Genomic DNA, 18,205 nt, shown 5'->3' with positions numbered 1-18,205 from the left:
AAGCTGAAAAAAATATTTCTATATTATATCGATTAATTAAATGAATAGTGAATTAAAAATATCTTCAAAGATCTTCCAATGTGATATCATTGTATAATCTAAATAACGATCGTGAAATAGTCGAGTCCGCCATTAATCGAGGGTCGCCATGATACATATTCTCCTTCTGTAACACCAATACAGTAACGTAATAGAAGCATCTGGACGATCGGTTGCATTTCGTTAAAGACGCTTACGCATTCTTCGAATATTTCGTTTTACACGTGATTTTTGTTCACTCAACGATTGCCATCGAATCCGTGTGAGCGTGATTTTTTAATGCATTTACGAATACGTGGAGAACTTAAGTTCGGTTCGTTCACTTTCAAGAACACGTAACTCGTTGTTTCTTCAGAAACATGGCTGAACATCATTTCGACGGTGTGGTGAAATTGTGTGTACAGAATTATTAAAACGATATCCGTGATATTGAAATACGTTTACGCATTGATAAAATGACGTCGATACACTTTGTTGTACATCCCTTACCTGGAACAGATGATCAGTTAAACGATAGGTAAGGAAAAATGTATCCGTTATCGGTTTCCTATTATAATATATCTTTTTGGCATGTCTGTCTCTCCTCCGTATTGAAATCATCGTCGTTCATTATTCGACCCTAAAATATGCTTGCTCATATCAATTAGCATAGTGTTCTATATGCTTTTTCGTTCTTTCTGAATTTTAAAACGGTCCTCGCCCATTGTATCGTATAATTCAATGGCATGTTAGATGATGTATCGTTTGAAAGTTAAAAGTTTGTGTCACATCGTTATGTTTGTATTAAATAATAAGCATGCACATATCTAGAATAAAATGTCGAATATATTAGTTTAAAAATTATTCTCTTTACTGTATAGATGTATATTATATATATTATACATATATTACCCTCTGTGTGTGTATGTGTGTGTGTGTGTGCGCGCGCGCGCGCGTGTGCGTGTACGTACGCGCGCGCGTGTGTTTATATTATTTATTATATATATTATATATATACAATAAACACATACACATTATATATAAACATATACATGTTATATATTATCACATTATATATTACATTATATAAAATTATATATATAATCACATGTAATATATTTTATATATGTGGCATACATAAATGGTAATAAATGTTTTGTTCCATTTGTTTCTATTATTGGACACATTTGTAGGTTACAAGGACAAAATGTAGTTTTTGTAAATATAATTATTTATGATCAAATATATCCATAGATAATGACCTTCCTATTTCATTCAATAAATATTTGTAAATTTTTATGTAATGTTGTATCATCATTTTCTTATTTTATATTTTGTGTATTTAATATTTTAATATGGGTTTATATAATTTAATTTTGTGTGAAGTAGAAGAAGAATAATTTATTGTTCCATCCATACATTCTAATATTTTCATATATAATACAAATTTATACATAGTATTTATTATGTATACAACAATAGGGCTCTATATTGTTATCCAAAAATTGGTATATTTTTTGTTGCTAAAAAGGATGATTGAAAAAGGATTTTTTCAATATTTATCATAAAATACTATGATACATGTATTCGTATGTTCTAGTAATGTGAATATATATAATTTATTTATATATAATAAATAAACCTTAGTTAAAGTGAGCATATATGTTACTGGAGTAGTTAATTTTTCTTTTACATGTTTTTTTAGATTGAAGGAAGTGGCAGAAAAAATTAACAGATATGGATTTGTAACATTACCAGCATTTAGTGGATTGAAGGTTGCAGTAAAACATATTGTGGTTGGCCCAACACACATTGCTCTTCTCACAGAAGACCATAAAATTTGTAGAGTTGCATTTACAGTATTATCAGATAGATTGGATTTAAGCAAAAATGAACCAAATCGAAAGTAAGTTATAAAAAGAAATGAAGTTTATTGACAATGTTGTTGTGATTAGTTGTGAACAACATATTCACTGTGTTATTCCACAAATGAAATAACATACATATTCTTCTATTATCCTAGCACAAACAAAAACCATGTTGATAACTCCAATTCAGCACCAAATGGTGGTACTAGTAGTGGAAGTGGAAGTAGAGCAGGAATGTCCAGGTCACGTGCACGAATCATGCGTGGCAGTTCTGCCATTCGTGGAGGTGGTAGTAATGGAGGAAGTAGCAGTGGAGGCAGGATAGGTCCTCCAGGTGTAATTATGGGTGGAGGAAGTGGTAGCAGTTCGCGTCCTATTGCATCTGTACCAGCTCCATTTGTACCAGAAGATCTTATTACACAGGCTCAAGTGGTATTACAGGGAAAAAGTCGCAATCTTATTATTAGAGAATTACAGGTTTGTCCGATTGAAGAAATTAGTGTACCGATCCTTGTATCATTAAGATTTTGCTAGTTTAATATTGAAATATATTTTGTAGCGTACAAATTTAGATGTAAACTTAGCAGTAAATAATTTACTGTCACGGGATGATGAGGAAGGTGATGATGCTGAAGATGCAGCAGATACCTACGTTCCGGAAGATCTCATTTCATTACTAGATGGTGGATTCAGCAATGAGCATTCTGTTATCATTGATGCAGATTCTATGTTTCCTGAAGACATGTTTGGATATACAGGAATGAGAAAGTAATTAGTCCGAATTGCTTTTGAAATTGTTTGTAAGAGATGTATATTTTTAATGTTTACATTTTTTAGCCGGGGTAGTTCTTCACGCAGAATAGGTAATGACAGAGAAGGTGAACGTACTTCTGAGCGGGATAGAGATCGAGACAATTTCAGTAAATGGAGGGATCGCCAATATTGTGGTCCAAGACGTTGGCTGGAATCTGCACTTAAAGATTCTTGGGATAAAGATTCTGGTACAATTAAAATTTTAGAAAATTATTTTTTAATATCTACGAATTGTAACCACGGATATTTTGATTATATATTTGAAAAATTTCTTAGATAATAAAAAAAAGGAGTTAGCTGCTCAAAGTCCATTATGGATATCAGAAGAATTAGAGTGGTGGCATGAACGTAGTAGTGATCTTGCCCCTCGTTTTGTACAAATCGCCTCGCTGTATAGTGAATTAATTGCTGTTTCTGCTGGGGGACAATTGTATCAGTGGAAATGGTCGGAATCTGAACCATACAAACATGCAGAGGTATTTAAAATAAATTTTGTTTCAGTATTTTATGTGAGCAATATTATAAATTGAAAACAAAGAAAAAATTAAAATAATGCTCATTGTAGAATCCAAATATACATCATCCGAAAGCTCCATGGTTGGCAGTAACCACAGAAAAGATAGTTAATATATCCGCAACAGCTATTCGATGTTCTATTAGTACTGAATCTGGCAAAGTAGCTACTTGGCTTGATGAACTTGTAGGTCATGTCGCTTCTCGTCTCGAACATCCAGCTCAAACTTTTACAGAATTCACATTGGACAAAATAGTATCCCTTCATACCTGTGCTTTATATACGGTTGCTAAACTTGAAAGTGGTGCATTGTATTGGTGGTAAGTTGAAATATTACAATTTTTTTAACTATTTTTATTTCAAATACAAAAAACTGATGTCGATTGTTATATTTTCATTTACACAGGGGTGTATTACCTTTTGCACAACGCAAAAAATTATGGGAAAAATATAAGGCTAAATCGCGCAAACATAGATCATCCACAGTTTCATCAAACGATATTAGTTATGGCGCACATGTTTGTATGAAAAATAGTCCCATATATCATCCTGGAGCAATAGGTAATTTATTAAATAATAAATTGTATTTATGATTTGCTTAAAAAATAATATTCTATAATATTCTAAAATGATATATTTTCAAGGTTTTACCATTGCCAATGGAGTTCCAAAAGTAGGACAGTTATTAGGAGCAGCATGGAATTTAGATAGCACTTACAGATTTAAGATATTACCAGCTGGAACTCATTTGCCAAATGTTAATACAGAAAAACGAGAAACGAATGGAAACAATGGAACGGGTAATATTAATAAGACAAATCACAAAGAAACTACTGATCGCCTTGATATGCCTCCTCCACCCTCACCAGCTTCGAGCACATGTAGTGATACTGGCAGTATCACGACAAGTCATAAGAGACAGAAGCGAGCTGCACCTCGAAGTGAGGGAGAGTCAGAGCGAAAAGATGAAGAAGAATGGCAATTAAAGGATGTTGTTTTTGTAGAAGATGTAAAAACAGTTCCCATTGGTAAAGTTATAAAAGTTGACGGTTGTTATGTCGCTGTAAAATTCTTCTCGAAAGATGCAAAGGAAAAGGAAATTAAAGAAAAAGATTTCAGTACTTCAGATTTTAAAGATTTAACAACTGAAGAGTTAATTAAATTGCTAGCTGATTGTAGATTATTAAGGAAAGATGAAATACAGGTAATAAAATCATCCATGAATCCAAGAGCTCCAGACTGTTTCCAACGAACTCCCAGAAGAGTGAATATTGTTGAAGGATCAAATGATAGCATTTTGAGCATTGCTACTGACGGACAAGGAATCCATGCAATAGTAAAAAGTGCAAACAAATTAAGTTACGTCGTGTATAATTTAAGTACTGGAAGATATGTACAAGATTGTTATATTCCATCGGATGTATCATCATTCTTGGGTCTGCAGCCTCAAAATATCAGCCTGACAAGTTCAGGAGAGAACATAGAGTGTTCCATGATACTTAGAGATGGAAATAATACTATCTATCCATTAGCAAAGGATTGCGCCGATGCTATCCGTGATCCAAATTGGTTGGATTTAGTTCCAGTTCTGTGCATTGGTGCTTCAACTATTCCCATACCGACTTGTTCAAATTCAACCAATATGAAAAATCAAGTTGCAGTTATTGCATTAGTATTTGATAATCTCTTATTAATGCCACGAATATTAAGGTGCGATTATGAGAGTATTAAGCAAGTATTTTGCAATTTGGAACAAGATCACAAAAACAATGCAGCACAGATTCAATCAATATTAATGGAACGTTGCGATGGTAATCGCAATATTTTGCATGCTTGCATTAGTATGTGCTCACCAACCTCGAATAAAGAAAATGATCAAGGTATTAAATTTGTTCTTTGATATAAATATATGAGAAATTGTAAATTGTTTATTTTAATTTATTATTTTATTTGGAAGGTATTGAACGTGAGTTAGTTTCAAACACTGTTGATGGTCCATCTGCACCTATTGAGGAACCAATACCAACTTTAACTTGGCCACCAGAAGCTTTTGATAATACGTCAGGAGAAGAAGACAGTTTGCTTAGCATTGGTACTGCTAGCATATCAATGATGAACAAATCAGGTAAAAGTGTATCAAACGCCTTTTTATTCCTTCTTTTTTTTGTAATTTTTAACTTCTGTTACACATTGCTAAATAAATATCTTGCTGCTTTCAGGTGTCGGAGCAACATCAAATAACACCTACATCATAGACTCTGTGGAAAGAAGAAATAATGCATTACTTATATTAAAGTATATGTGTGAAAGTAGCGTGTTAGCACCTCACCTGAAAGAACTACTTACGGCAAAGTGATTATCTCAATTAGTAATGAGTAAAATATTTTTATAGTTGGAAAAAAAATATTTGAATGTTTGTTTTAACAGGGATATTCAAGGTCAGACACCATTAATGCTTGCTGTATCAGTTCGGGCATATCACGCAGCTCTCATTTTATTAGACATTATTCAAAGGGTTGGAAGAGATCAGAAAGAATGTTCAGCTATGATACTTCCTGCGGATGCTAATCCAGATTTATCGCCATTATTCGTTACATGTTGCAATGATACATGCAGTTTCACATGGACTGGGACTCAACACATCGACCAAGATATTTTTGAATGCAAAACTTGTGGCTTGATTGGATCTTTGTGTTGCTGTACAGAATGTGCTCGCGTTTGTCACAGAGGACATGATTGCAGAATAAAGATAACATCCCCTACAGCTTATTGTGATTGCTGGGAAAAGTGCAAATGTCGAGCACTCATTGCGGGTCATCAAGGTGCTCGTTACGAACTCCTTTGTCGTCTCGTAGTGAATACTGATCTTGTCACGAAGATAAACTCACGGTAAATAAATATGCTACAAATTGATTAATAAAATTAAAATAAATTATTTTTCTTAATTTTATAGGGGAGAAAGTATTTTACTCTTCTTGGTTCAGACTGTTGGAAGACAATTGATCGAACAACGGCAGTACCGTTCTGCACTGCGGCAACGCTCAGCATCTGCAAGTCGAAAAGGGCCTTCCTCAGATGGTAACATTTTTTACTTAGAAAAAGAGTAATTTATATAAAAAATAGAAGTTAAAAGTTAATCATTAACAGGATTAGATACTTATGTACCAGATATGCCAGATCACGATTTAGAACCTCCTCGCTTTAATCGAAAAGCATTGGAAAGATTATTGGATGATTGGCCAGCTGTTCAATGTATGATTATGTCAGGAGTTTCTGCACATGGAAATGAACAGTTATTTGGAGATCAAGGCCAATTATGTCGTCAAAGCGGTACTGCTCTACTCGATAAATTTACTCACTCGCTATTATTTAAGTGTAGTGCAGAGGTAAAAAAATATTAGTTTTATCTTATATGTCTAATATATTAGAAAATATTCATAATGTAATATAATTTTTTCGCAGATGCTCGATACTCTTCTGACAACTCTAATACGAGAATTACAAAATGATACTATATCCGGACGACAAGAAGAAGCAAATAATGTTGCTCGTCGATTTGTTCGATCTGTGGCCCGAATATTTGTGATCTTCACAATAGAAATGGCACCGAATACGACAAAACGAAGAAAGTACGATATATTTTACTTTAGCTAAGCGATTTTTATTTTTTTTATCTATTCAGATGTTTTAAAACATATTTCAGTACTAGCCAGGCATTGCAACCTCTAATGAAATGTCGTAAAGTGTTCCAAGCATTGATTAAATTAGCTGTTGAAGAATTATGTGAAACTGCTGATTCACTGATAGCACCCGTGAGATTAGGTGTTGCTCGCCCAACAGCACCATTTACATTGACGAGCTCAGCAATGGAAGTAATCAATGGCTCTGAAGAATTGTTTTCTATCGAGCCACTAATACCTCATAGTGGTGTTAGTTCCCAAACTCTGGATGCTACTTTACAAACGCAACAAGGAAATAATAATATTACTATTGCCAGGGATGTTTCTGCTATGGATGAGGCAGAAACTGGTGAAGGTATGTCTTGCGAATTAATGTATAAATTAATATAAAAATAATGTAACCGGGAGTTTTACATCTAAAAAATTATTAGAAATGATAGAAGTGTCCATTTTCTCCAAAAAATTATTTTGAATTGGTAGTATTTCCATTATCAAATCTTATCGATTATGTTAATTTTGTGCCCCCGTTATCCTGCTTAAAATATTATAAAATTATATTTAATTTTCTCTAACTTTGATTCTATAATAATCTTTATGTGTGAATAGAAGTTCCTATGGATGTTGATGGCGACATTAGCGAACATGAAGAATCTGGGGTTTCTGGAACTGTCCCTGGTCAACCATTAGGTGAGATTGATAGCAATGGCGGAGGTGTAGGTGAGGAACAGGCAGGAGATGGCGAATCCGATACAGAGCTCGATCTTTTGGCGGAAGCGGAAACAGAGTCGGACTCCGATGACAATCATAGCAATCAAGATGCAGCGTCTGCGCAGCGTAGTGTACAAACTGGTGCTACAGCAGGCTCTGATGGTGGAATGGGATCTATCTTATTATTCCCGGAAGATGAATCTGGAGAATCAAGCCAGCAGGAAGATGATGAAAGTGAAGCAGGAGAAACTGACGAACAAGATAACGAAGATTTTCAAATTGGTGATGATCAATTGGAACGCCGAAGGTAAAACTACTTTCTTTCTCTCAAGTAACATCGATGGTCTTGTACTCATTAAAGAAATATAGCAAGGTCGAAAAACCAATTGAGTCGAAAACTACAAATGTATATATAACCTCGCTATATTTTCTGAATCAACTATAGGTACTGTATTATATATGCATTGCACAGATACATTAAAAGAATTTTGCAGCAATGCCCTTACAATTAAAACATTAATCTCTCTTCTAAGCGCATTTGTAAAAATCATTCTTATGTTACTGATACTTGATTACAGTGGTTCATCTGGCCATTTACATCGTAATAATCTCGCGCCTGTTTCTATGCAATGGGCGATACGTAATCGCGACTCAAGTATGCGTACAGCTGGATTACGGGTAACAGGTGGCAGTAACCTGGTTTTTATTGACTCTACATCTTTAAGACGCACTACTGCAACATCTGCTGTTGCAGCTGCACAAGAACCTATAATTATGGGTACTAGTACTACTTGTTTGGCACGTGCATTTGGAATTGTTATTCGACAGATAGCTGATCTTTTGGTTATGATGCAAGATTATAAAACATTAGCGCCTTCTTTGCCGCGATTAATGGAAATTACTTATCAAGATGCGCTCAATCTGCAGGTATAACTTTTTTATAATATGACGTTTAATAATTAAGCGTTTGAGTCCCAAGCAGCGCGATCGCTATTTAAATTTTGTATCGAAAAGTCTCCGTACATTTGAACGTTACGGATGACTGACGGTATTTTGTATTTCATTGTTATCTTTTCTATAATTTTTATTGAACAAAGCTTCAAATATTTATAAACTAATAGTACGCATATATAATAATATAGATGTATTTCATAAAAATAACAAATATGACGAGCGCTATTGCGCCGCTTATTTCTCTTCGCAATCGATTAAGACAAGCGCTATCGCGCTGTTCAGGATTTTTCGACCCTGTTTCTTCAAAGACCCCTAGGACTCAAACGGTTAAAATTGAATAAATTTAGAACAACATGATAATTTTGATGATTACAGATGTATCTCGAGGGGCACTTGAAACCCACGTGGGATTGGCTGCTCACAGTTATGGATGCCACGGAGGCACAACTAAGATTTGGTGTGTCTCTGACACGTAGTGCGGATCCTACGCATCCAGAACATCCACTAAACAATGCTTCATCTTTGCCTGGAGGCAATTTCTCTGGATTGTTAAATACAGCGGCTCTGTCGTTGACGCTACAATCCAATACAGGTCGGAATCAACGCAGTGGTATCGCTACGAGCTCCAATATCTCCACTCCACAAGCTTCTACAAGACTCACCGTTGGTTTTGCAGGCGTTGGCGAACCTTCAAGAAACAGTAGAGAACGCGAAGGTATCATCTGTTATCTTTATCATTCTAACGAAATTTTCCCTTTAAGAAATACTCAAATGCGTTGCAATTACATTTTTGGGAATAGAATAGTGGCTAATAAGTATTATTTTTAGGTGGCGATGTATACTTGGCAAGACGTGAATTTTTGTCTTATTGCCTGTCCTTAATGCGTGCTCACAATGCCGAACACAGGGATAGCTTGCCAGTATTAGATGTTTCTGCACTAAGACATGTAGCATACGTTTTCGATGCGTTAGTATATTATATGCGTTCGCCACTATCAGAACCAATGTCATCACGAGGAGAGACTCAAAAGGAATCGTCAAATTATTCAAGTTGGAATGATCAGGTTTGTATTGAATTGTGTTTTCCTTGTAATCAACGTGTATTTAACACAGATTATGATATTTCACATTACAGGATGAAAATGATAATGACGAGGGAGAAGAATATAGTTCTCCAGTTCCCACTGCGTTGGAGACAGATTCCGTTGATTATCCTGATTTACTTCAGGTTCCTAGTTGCGGATCAGGAAATAATAGTAACAGTACACCAAAAGGAAGAAAGCATCCCTTTTTACAAAGATCAGACTCCACCTTATGTCTTGGTTGCCCTCCCCTTGATCCCTTTGATACTGTCATGAGCGAGGCCTTACCATTAGCTGATCAACCACATCTATTGCAACCCCATTCAAAGCGAGAGGATCTCTTTGGTATACCAAGACAACCAGCAACAAGTGCAGGTCCTAATCAAAATCCGTTAGAGGGATTACCCACAAGACTTAGTCTGTCTGCACGTGGTGCTGATAATCAGAATATCCCCACACCGACATTTAGTCAAATTATTCAAAGATCTGCCTTTGCATCATCAGATGCAAGACGTAGCTCTGTAACGATCGGAGATTCGACGTCTACAAAGCATACGGTAATGTTCCCTTTACATAGGAAAGCTAATTAAATTTATCCACTCACGGCATTTATATTTTTTATTTTTTTTATTTTATTTTTTAATTTTTGCATTTTTGTGTTAAAATTTTTGCACGGAAAACGTGCAAAAATTTAGTCTAAATTTTATCCTATTGTTGTAAGTAATCGTATTTTTAAGTTATTATTTTTGCAACAATAGGATGTCATTCTTACATTTCTACTAAATCTTTTATGGCACAGTTCCTTTCGTTGAAAGATAAAATATGTAGATTTACTTTTAATATTATAGGAAAAGGCAAAATCATTCAATCACACATTCGCTGCGGAGCAAATTGATCGAGCTCCAATCATCGTTTCTACTAATAATCAAAGCGATCAAGCATCGGGAAGTACCAAAACTAATAAGGATATCTGTAAAACGAATAGAAGCGTTATTGTTAGAGCTGGAACTGTTTCGGTAAATATATAGAATTTGCTTTTAATAAAGTTAAGATAAGAGAGAGTTACAAATTACAGAAATTCATGAACGCACAAAAGAAAAGTTCTTCTGGTAAATTAGGTGCAATAATGTTGTGTTTCAATTTTAAAGGAATCGAGTTTAAATAAAGCTGGTGCGTCAGAAATGATGTCTACAGCAAATGAAGCAATACAGAATGTAACGGAGGAGATGGACACATCTGGTTCAAATCAAGATGCGACCATGACTCATGAAACGATTGAAACAAATCCAGTCTCGTCTATTGGATCTAATATATCACATAACATTTTATTGGGTCGTTGGAGCTTGTCTCTTGATTTGTTTGGACGAGTTTTCATGGAAGATGTAGGATTAGAAGCTGGTTCAGTTGTATCCGAATTAGGAGGTTTCCAAGTAAAAGAAGCGAAATTCCGTAGAGATATGGAGAAACTTCGGAATGCACAGCAAAGAGACATTAATCTGTTAAAAGTAATTAAGTACAATAATTTTTAATTATTTAAACGAATGAAATATATTGAGTATAATATAAATTAAACTTTTTAAAGGTCGAACGGGACAGAACACAACTATTAGTGCAAACGATGAAGGAATTAAATACACATTACAATTTATATAATAGGCGTGCCACTAATGCACCGCCGTTAGCCGTGCATCGTGTTAAAGTAACTTTCAAGGATGAACCTGGTGAAGGGACTGGTGTAACTAGAAGCTTTTATACCGCGATTGCCGAGGTTTGTAATATTACAATAGGAATCATCTTTGTTTCTTATCTTAAAAATATAGCGTACACTTTTTTTAAAGGCATTGCTTGCAAATGAAAAACTGCCTAATCTCGAAGCAGCACAAGTGGGATCAAAATATACACAATATAATGTACTTCGGAAGCTAAAAAGTAGAGATCGTGATCATGATTTAAGACGACAAGTAAGTATAATTATAAAAAATAAAAAAGAAGAAAGGCAATGTTCTTCTGTTCTTCTTTTTTTACAAGAGATATCTTATTTCAGAATCCTCGATCTTCTGGAAAATGTCGAGAGACGCGTAGAGCATTGTCTTTTGAAGCTCGAGTTTTTCATCCATCCAGTTCTGTTGAAGGAAGCGGTAATTCTGGAGCTGGTAGTTCATCCTCCAATTCCCATCCGTTACCTGTTAGTCACCCAAATAATGATCACTTGACCATGCATCAACAACAACTCGGGGACAGGCTATATCCAAAAGTAATTAATAGTAATGATAGTACTTAGTTTTTCACAATAACACACTATTGTTACCTTGTACAGGTTTATGCATTGCAACCCGCATTAGCTGCTAAAATAACTGGTATGCTGTTAGAGTTGTCCCCTGCACAGCTGTTGATGTTACTAGCTTCAGAAGACGCTCTGCGGCAAAAAGTAGAGGAAGCATTTGAATTAATCCGTAGTCATAGTCAGGAGTCAGCAAGGGAAGCGTTGTTGGATCTCGATGTATTCAGCTTGATCGCACGTTGTGGGGCTAATAAGAAAAAGATTGAGAACAGTATTTTGGATGATACCGAAGACAATGCTCCTCTTTTCTATTCCCCGGGAAAGAGAGGTTTTTACACTCCACGACAGGGAAGAGCCAGTTACGAGCGGTTGAACGCATTCAGAAATGTTGGCAGGTTGGTAATGATATAAATAACAATTAATCAAATTATAATATAATAAAAATAATCGTAAACTATTAATTGGTGAAATTAAAAGAAAAATTTGTTATCAGACTTATAGGATTGTGTCTTTTGCAAAACGAGTTGTGCCCAATATTTTTGAATCGTCATGTAATAAAATACATTTTGGGAAGACCGATCCGTTTCCACGATCTTGCATTTTTTGACTCTGTAATTTATGAAAGCTTAAGGCAACTCGTTATTGATTCCGAAACCAAGGATAGTAACAGTCTATTCTCTGCTCTTGATCTTACATTCAGGTAAGCGTGTACCTGAAATATTTCAATCGCTTATTTTCGAAGAGTCGTTTCTAACATTTCTCGCATTTTGTCTTAGCCATGGTATATAACACTCTTGATTGTTCTAGTATTGATTTGTGTCCCGAAGAAGGAGGTGGATCGATTGAACTTATTCCTAACGGACGTGATATAGAAGTGACAGCAAGTAATGTTTACGATTATGTACGCAAATACGCGGAAGTTCGTATGATTAAGGTACAAGAGAAAGCTTTGCATGCTATGAGAGAAGGAGTGTTTGACGTACTACCCGAAGGAGCGCTCGATGGTTTAACATCCGAAGACTTAAGGCTTCTGTTAAATGGGGTCGGTGATATTAACGTTTCCGTTTTGATATCGTACACTTCCTTCAACGACGAATCAGGAGAACCTGCCGATAGATTAGCTAAATTTAAACGCTGGTTGTGGTCTATTGTTGAGAAAATGTCTCATTCAGAACGACAAGACTTGGTAAGAAATCACACTCAAACATTTTTACTAGTAAGAAAAAATTGTCTTTGCTCTACTTTTTATAAATGATGCATCTTTTATCTCTTTACACTTGTATTTTAGGTATATTTCTGGACAGGATCTCCAGCACTACCAGCAAGTGAAGATGGTTTTCAACCAATGCCAAGTGTGACATTACGACCAGCAGATGATCATCTACCAACTGCAAATACATGTATTTCCCGACTATATCTTCCATTGTACAGCTCTCGTCACATATTAAGACATAAACTACTACTTGCTATTCAGACAAAGAATTTCGGATTTGTATGAATATATAGATTCCATATATATAATATATATATAATATATATATATTATATATAATATATTATATATATATAATTATATATATATAATTATATGTATACATAAGATATATATAATGTAACATATTATATATATATTATGTATATTATATATGCTATGTGACCATGTTTGTGCGCAATAGCTCTAAAAAGGAGTCACATTATTGATAATGATATAAGAAACGAAAAAGAAGTTGTATGTTGTTATTTTTTTCCTTCCTAAAAAAAATTTATAACATTTATAAATTTATAAGGTGTAATTATGAATTCTGATTTCTTTTACTGAACAAAAAGACGTGGTTTCCATCATAATAAGATTTTATATTAAAGTGTCATCTTTAGTCATTATAGTGATCATTTTAGTGAATAAAAAACATCTTAAAAGTCATGGAAGAAAATGGATTAATGGCAACCCCGTATCATCAGAAACGATTGTTTTAAAATTTGTTCCGTTTCCTTTTCTTTTGTATATCATAATAGTACTCTTTCTACTTTGTTAGGAATTTTAACAAATTATTATACAATTAAAAATTTTTTATTAGGCATGTTTAAGATGTAACATAAAATGTTGACAGGAAATTGTAGAATTTTTCTTTTAATGCATACCAGTAGTAATTGCTTCCCTGGATTTCAGCATGTTGATTATAATACATATTTTAAAAATGAGACTACAACACGAGAGTACAGATTACAAAATATGAGACTTGATGTTTAATGATATTGGAAATTACATAGTTTTACGTAAAAAAGCTGTTTTTACGACTGAAAATGATAACAAAATATCAATGTAAAATCACATGTAATTTAAAATGATACAAATGTTCCTTGAACATTAAACTCTTAGGTTGAATTATCAATTTTTTCTTTTCAATCAATTTTATGGTGAATGAATTTGGCCAAATGCGAAGGTAATAGGAAAAATAATCTAGGAATGTCTAGCTGCCTATTTCATATTGTTATATACTTTCTTTTTTTAACATGTTCAAAATCTTGGATCTATCATAAAACAATATCAACTCCATTATTTATGCTGCTTAATCTTGGCATGCACTCAATATATGTCCTTGTTTCTGTCTAGGATCGTAACAATATATATTTCCAAAATGATTATCATTTTGAAAGAAAATTGAATTTACAGATTTAAATTATTATTTATATATATATATTTCCTAAACAGTAAACTGAAATAGTAAAAAATAATCTATTATCTTTAATTTACTTAAAAAAAAGATTACTAATGTTAATATGTATAATATAATAAATCTCATTGTTTATAAATTTCTAAAAATCGTAAAGTTATATACAATAATTATATTATCCGTTATGTACTTGACAAAGTATTAATAGAAACTTATGTACAATGGTTACCTATTGACCACTTCCTGAATTGTTTTGGGGTAATTTTGCTGTTGATTGGCTCAATTGAGCCAATGTTTCTGGAGTCGCGTGTGCTTTCAGGATTGAATTTTCAGCTTCCAATTGATTTATACGATCCATAAGCTCGGCTATTTTTTCTTTGAGTACTTCAACTTCTTCCCGTACAGCAAACATCAAGTGACTCTTGACAAGATCCTATAAGAAAATACTCTATTAACTTCAATATTATTGTTTTTTATTGTCATCGGATAATTATCCCTACAGCAGACACACTCACCATAGCTTGCTCGATCTTATTATCAATTGCTACAGCACTAGTCCCCGACATACTGCAATAAAAGTTACATGCAAAGATTTATTAATAAAATATGTATATGCTACAGCAAGTAAATTCACAGTCTTGTTAAAAACTATTTTTCTGTTTCTAAAAGAAGAAATTTCAATTGAATATTCCTTTAGCCAATAATACTAGATATATGTAATGTTTTAATGAATACATAATTTCAGTGATTGAAAGTACATTTAATAAACTGTACCTTTCATTATCTTCGAGGGTATGATGTTCATCGCTGCCTTGAGTGACTTCAGTTAGTGATTCTAAAAGAGTTGTATCAGCTGATTGAGTGGTGGATCCAGCTACAATGCCTGAAATAGAATCCTGCTCCGGATCTGGTTGATGAAATGTCATATTTCCCTGCTGCATACCTCCTACAACATTTTGGCAGGTAGCTGATACCTGTGCCATTTGTACTTGGGCGTTGCTACCAGAAGTTGAAGATTGCATTTGAGATGGTGGGATCACTTGGGATTGCACTGGTGCTCCAGGAGCATGAATAGTTGATGAAGTTTGCTGTGCACCTGTTTGAGGAACTTTATGAATATTTTGGATGCCCTGCATTCCTTGTATGGCAGTCAACGGCTCAGATATTTGAGTCATTGGTTTTTGTGTTTGTAATGGTTGTTGAGGTTGAGGCTGCTGTTGCTGCTGCTGTTGGGGTTGCTGCTGCTGTTGTGGCTGCTGCTGAGTTGGAGGATGTTGCTGTTGCTGCTGTTGAGCAGCATGTTGTTGCTGTTGCTGCGTAACAAGAATATTAGGTGCCTGGGATGTTGGTACAGGTGTTTGCTGCACAGGGGGTTGACAAACGTTTTGAACTGGTAATGACTGATTTTGTGTGCTCACTGTCACATATGTATCTTCTTTTGAATGAGGTATGTTTTGTTGGGGTGTCACATTGCTATTGCCAGTCTGTGTTATAATAGGAATAGAACCTTGGGGCATACTTTGAGGTTGAGTCAAATTACTGGGATGGGTTGGCTGCAGATTGGAAGGTAACGTGGAACCTTGTCCAGTTTGCTGTTGTTGTTGAGATGCCAACTGTTGAGCAGAAGATTGAAAATATTGGGGAATTTGCGAAGGTGGTTGAACTTTAGTTTGCGTTTGAACTTGCGTTGGATTATGCTGTGCATTGGGAGGAATGGAATTGCTTACTGCATAATTAGCACTTGAAACTGGTGTAGGGTTGTTTGGTACACCGATCGATGTATGCACATCTGTATGTACAGATACTTGTCCATTAGCATCAATGCCCATACCTTTATCTTCGGATACGACTGATTGTTTAGGTGCATCAGGTATAACGATTCCACTGTCTGTAACCCCATACGATATGCATACCTCATTTGGATCAGACACTTTAGGTGTACTGATTGCTGTCGGTTGATTAACCGATGTATGATCCAAATAATCCATGCAAGTCCATCTGCCCCTTTTAAAAGGTTCAGTACTTTCGATCTTGACCACTTTAAATCTCTCGTTTCTACCATGCGAATGTACTTCACGTAGATCTGCATCTTGTTTGGCATTACTCGAAAGTAAATTGATAATATTGTTGTCAGTAACAGACGTAATATCCAATGTATTGATATTACTATCATTTACTGAATTACTAACATTATTCCCTTCTGAGGGCACGATTGCCAAGCCATACTGTGAACTTGTAGGAATCACCGGAGCAGTGCTGAGGGCAGCGTTACTTGTATTAAAGAATACATCCTCTTTGGAGAAGGTGTCTTCCGAATAGCTAGGTGTTTCAATGTCCATGTCGGTGGTACGCGAGTGTTCGACTGAATTGTCCTCCGTATGCGACTCATCGAGATCATCGTTAGAATCTTCGCCGGCATCATTGCTCATACGAGAACCAACGGTAACGCTTGTTATTTGGAAGGAGGATGTCTTTTTTCGACACTGGTTACTGGCCGTCACGTTGCTCGAACTGGTCAAACTAACCGGCTGGTACAATTTCTCTGGCTCTCCTAACCGAATCGTCTCGGTGGTCGTACGATGCACTGGATTCGATATTTTTCTACTACCATCCGATAGCTTATGCGATTTTCTGTGTACATTATCTGCCATTATTATAGGAACTTAGCATTCGAGAGCCACGATCTTTGCATTCGTTGTTCTCTTGCATGTTAAAACCGACATCGCTCTTAGCCGGGGCCTCTCGGCTTTGAACTAATAATCCCTATTAAAAATCGTCACGATTACCTTTCAGACCCGACCGATTATTATTCTTTACGGTTATTCGAATTATATTCATATTCTCATTTTGTAGAGGTGTTGACAGTTCACCATTTCATCAATTTTCACGGGGAAGAAGTATATTCGCTCGAGTACCGTCCACTCGAAACGAATATTCACACTTCGACAAATTCCGTATCGTCCTTTCCTCCGTCTTCACGCCCGATTCACGCTACATTTAATCTATCACGCGTTTACATATTATTATCTCGTGATCCGATTTCTCATTATTCATATCCTTCCTACTCTATTATACTAAGTAAGCAGTTTAAAAATGGCTGCCAATTCACTCACGGAATTGCCACGAATTATATCTAGAGCATCCGTGTGACTTCACAACTAAAAATCTATTTTCATCCACGATCTAGGTGCATTGTCGAGAAATAACCATAGTTACTATCCTTCCATCCTTATCCATAGGAACATGCTGATCACAATTCTCCTGATTTTTATTCCTTTTCATACCACATTTTTATTATCTCTACTTGTTTAAATGTTACACAAATTCTTTGCCAACTAAATATCCTATCCATTATTTATCCATTTGCATATTTTAAAGCAGTTATCGTATTATTAATCAAAATTCGGAATAACGTTTTATCATAAACTAAACATTTTAGTAAAAATGAAGGAACAAATCCAGTGTAATATAATAAATATTTCAATTTCGTCCAAATTATTTCATTTTTTATTGTTTTTATATTCTATAATATAATACGATAATAGTACATGCATTACAATTTTTTTCATGAAACATGAATTAATGATTTCATTATTCAAGTTACGCGCGTTTAAA

At 34.8% G+C, this 18,205-nt stretch overlaps 2 protein-coding genes across 4 annotated transcripts; one reads left to right on the top strand and one right to left on the bottom strand.

Moving 5' to 3' along the window:
- Positions 1 to 494: 494 nt before the first annotated feature.
- LOC100744409 (E3 ubiquitin-protein ligase hyd) lies at positions 495 to 13,416 on the top strand. Of its 2 annotated transcripts, none has more exons than XM_003487802.2 (30): positions 495 to 556; positions 1,724 to 1,924; positions 2,042 to 2,363; positions 2,446 to 2,654; positions 2,724 to 2,887; positions 2,976 to 3,175; positions 3,265 to 3,533; positions 3,620 to 3,774; positions 3,858 to 5,093; positions 5,171 to 5,338; positions 5,433 to 5,565; positions 5,641 to 6,102; positions 6,167 to 6,291; positions 6,361 to 6,599; positions 6,676 to 6,842; positions 6,917 to 7,248; positions 7,500 to 7,908; positions 8,180 to 8,528; positions 8,931 to 9,270; positions 9,384 to 9,619; positions 9,691 to 10,194; positions 10,486 to 10,653; positions 10,786 to 11,142; positions 11,220 to 11,405; positions 11,476 to 11,598; positions 11,682 to 11,891; positions 11,955 to 12,313; positions 12,412 to 12,618; positions 12,726 to 13,104; positions 13,207 to 13,416. In XM_003487802.2, exons 1-30 carry the CDS (start codon positions 495 to 497, stop codon positions 13,414 to 13,416), a joined length of 8,481 nt encoding a protein of 2,826 aa, XP_003487850.1. The 2 variants fall into 2 exon arrangements, with proteins under 2 accessions (XP_003487850.1, XP_012238538.1); XM_012383115.2 differs by having other exon boundaries at positions 5,171 to 5,344.
- On the bottom strand, positions 11,743 to 17,776 carry LOC100744290 (protein bunched, class 2/F/G isoform). 2 transcript variants are annotated; one of them, XR_004461355.1, is made up of 5 exons: positions 15,365 to 17,776; positions 15,106 to 15,157; positions 14,820 to 15,023; positions 11,946 to 12,053; positions 11,743 to 11,820 (listed from the first exon to the last, which is right to left on the bottom strand). XR_004461355.1 is itself a non-coding variant. In XM_003487801.4 (4 exons), exons 1-3 carry the CDS (start codon positions 17,239 to 17,241, stop codon positions 14,820 to 14,822), a joined length of 2,133 nt encoding a protein of 710 aa, XP_003487849.1. In that variant the 5' UTR covers positions 17,242 to 17,776; the 3' UTR covers positions 13,965 to 14,632. The 2 variants fall into 2 exon arrangements, 1 of the variants encoding a protein (XP_003487849.1); XM_003487801.4 differs by lacking the exons at positions 11,743 to 11,820; positions 11,946 to 12,053 and adding an exon at positions 13,965 to 14,632.
- Between the last annotated feature and the right edge of the window lie 429 nt (positions 17,777 to 18,205).

This window comes from Bombus impatiens, unplaced genomic scaffold (genome assembly GCF_000188095.3).
Source record: "Bombus impatiens unplaced genomic scaffold, BIMP_2.2 scf_0203, whole genome shotgun sequence".
Taxonomy (NCBI): domain Eukaryota; kingdom Metazoa; phylum Arthropoda; class Insecta; order Hymenoptera; family Apidae; genus Bombus; species Bombus impatiens.
This window is presented reverse-complemented; position numbering and strand designations above follow the sequence as displayed.

Excerpts from the sequence above, each read along its gene's own strand:
- LOC100744409 (XM_012383115.2), top strand. The coding sequence starts at position 495 with ATGACGTCGATACACTTTGTTGTACATCCCTTACCTGGAACAGATGAT. Across the intron at positions 3,534-3,619 it reads AGTGGTGCATTGTATTGGTG|GGGTGTATTACCTTTTGCAC; the intron begins GTAAGTTGAAAT and ends TCATTTACACAG. Across the intron at positions 5,345-5,432 it reads GATGAACAAATCAGGTAAAA|GTGTCGGAGCAACATCAAAT; the intron begins GTGTATCAAACG and ends TGCTGCTTTCAG.
- LOC100744290 (XM_003487801.4), bottom strand. The coding sequence starts at position 17,241 with ATGGCAGATAATGTACACAGAAAATCGCATAAGCTATCGGATGGTAGT. Across the intron at positions 15,158-15,364 it reads ACCCTCGAAGATAATGAAAG|TATGTCGGGGACTAGTGCTG; the intron begins GTACAGTTTATT and ends CTTTTATTGCAG. Across the intron at positions 15,024-15,105 it reads ATAAGATCGAGCAAGCTATG|GATCTTGTCAAGAGTCACTT; the intron begins GTGAGTGTGTCT and ends ATTTTCTTATAG.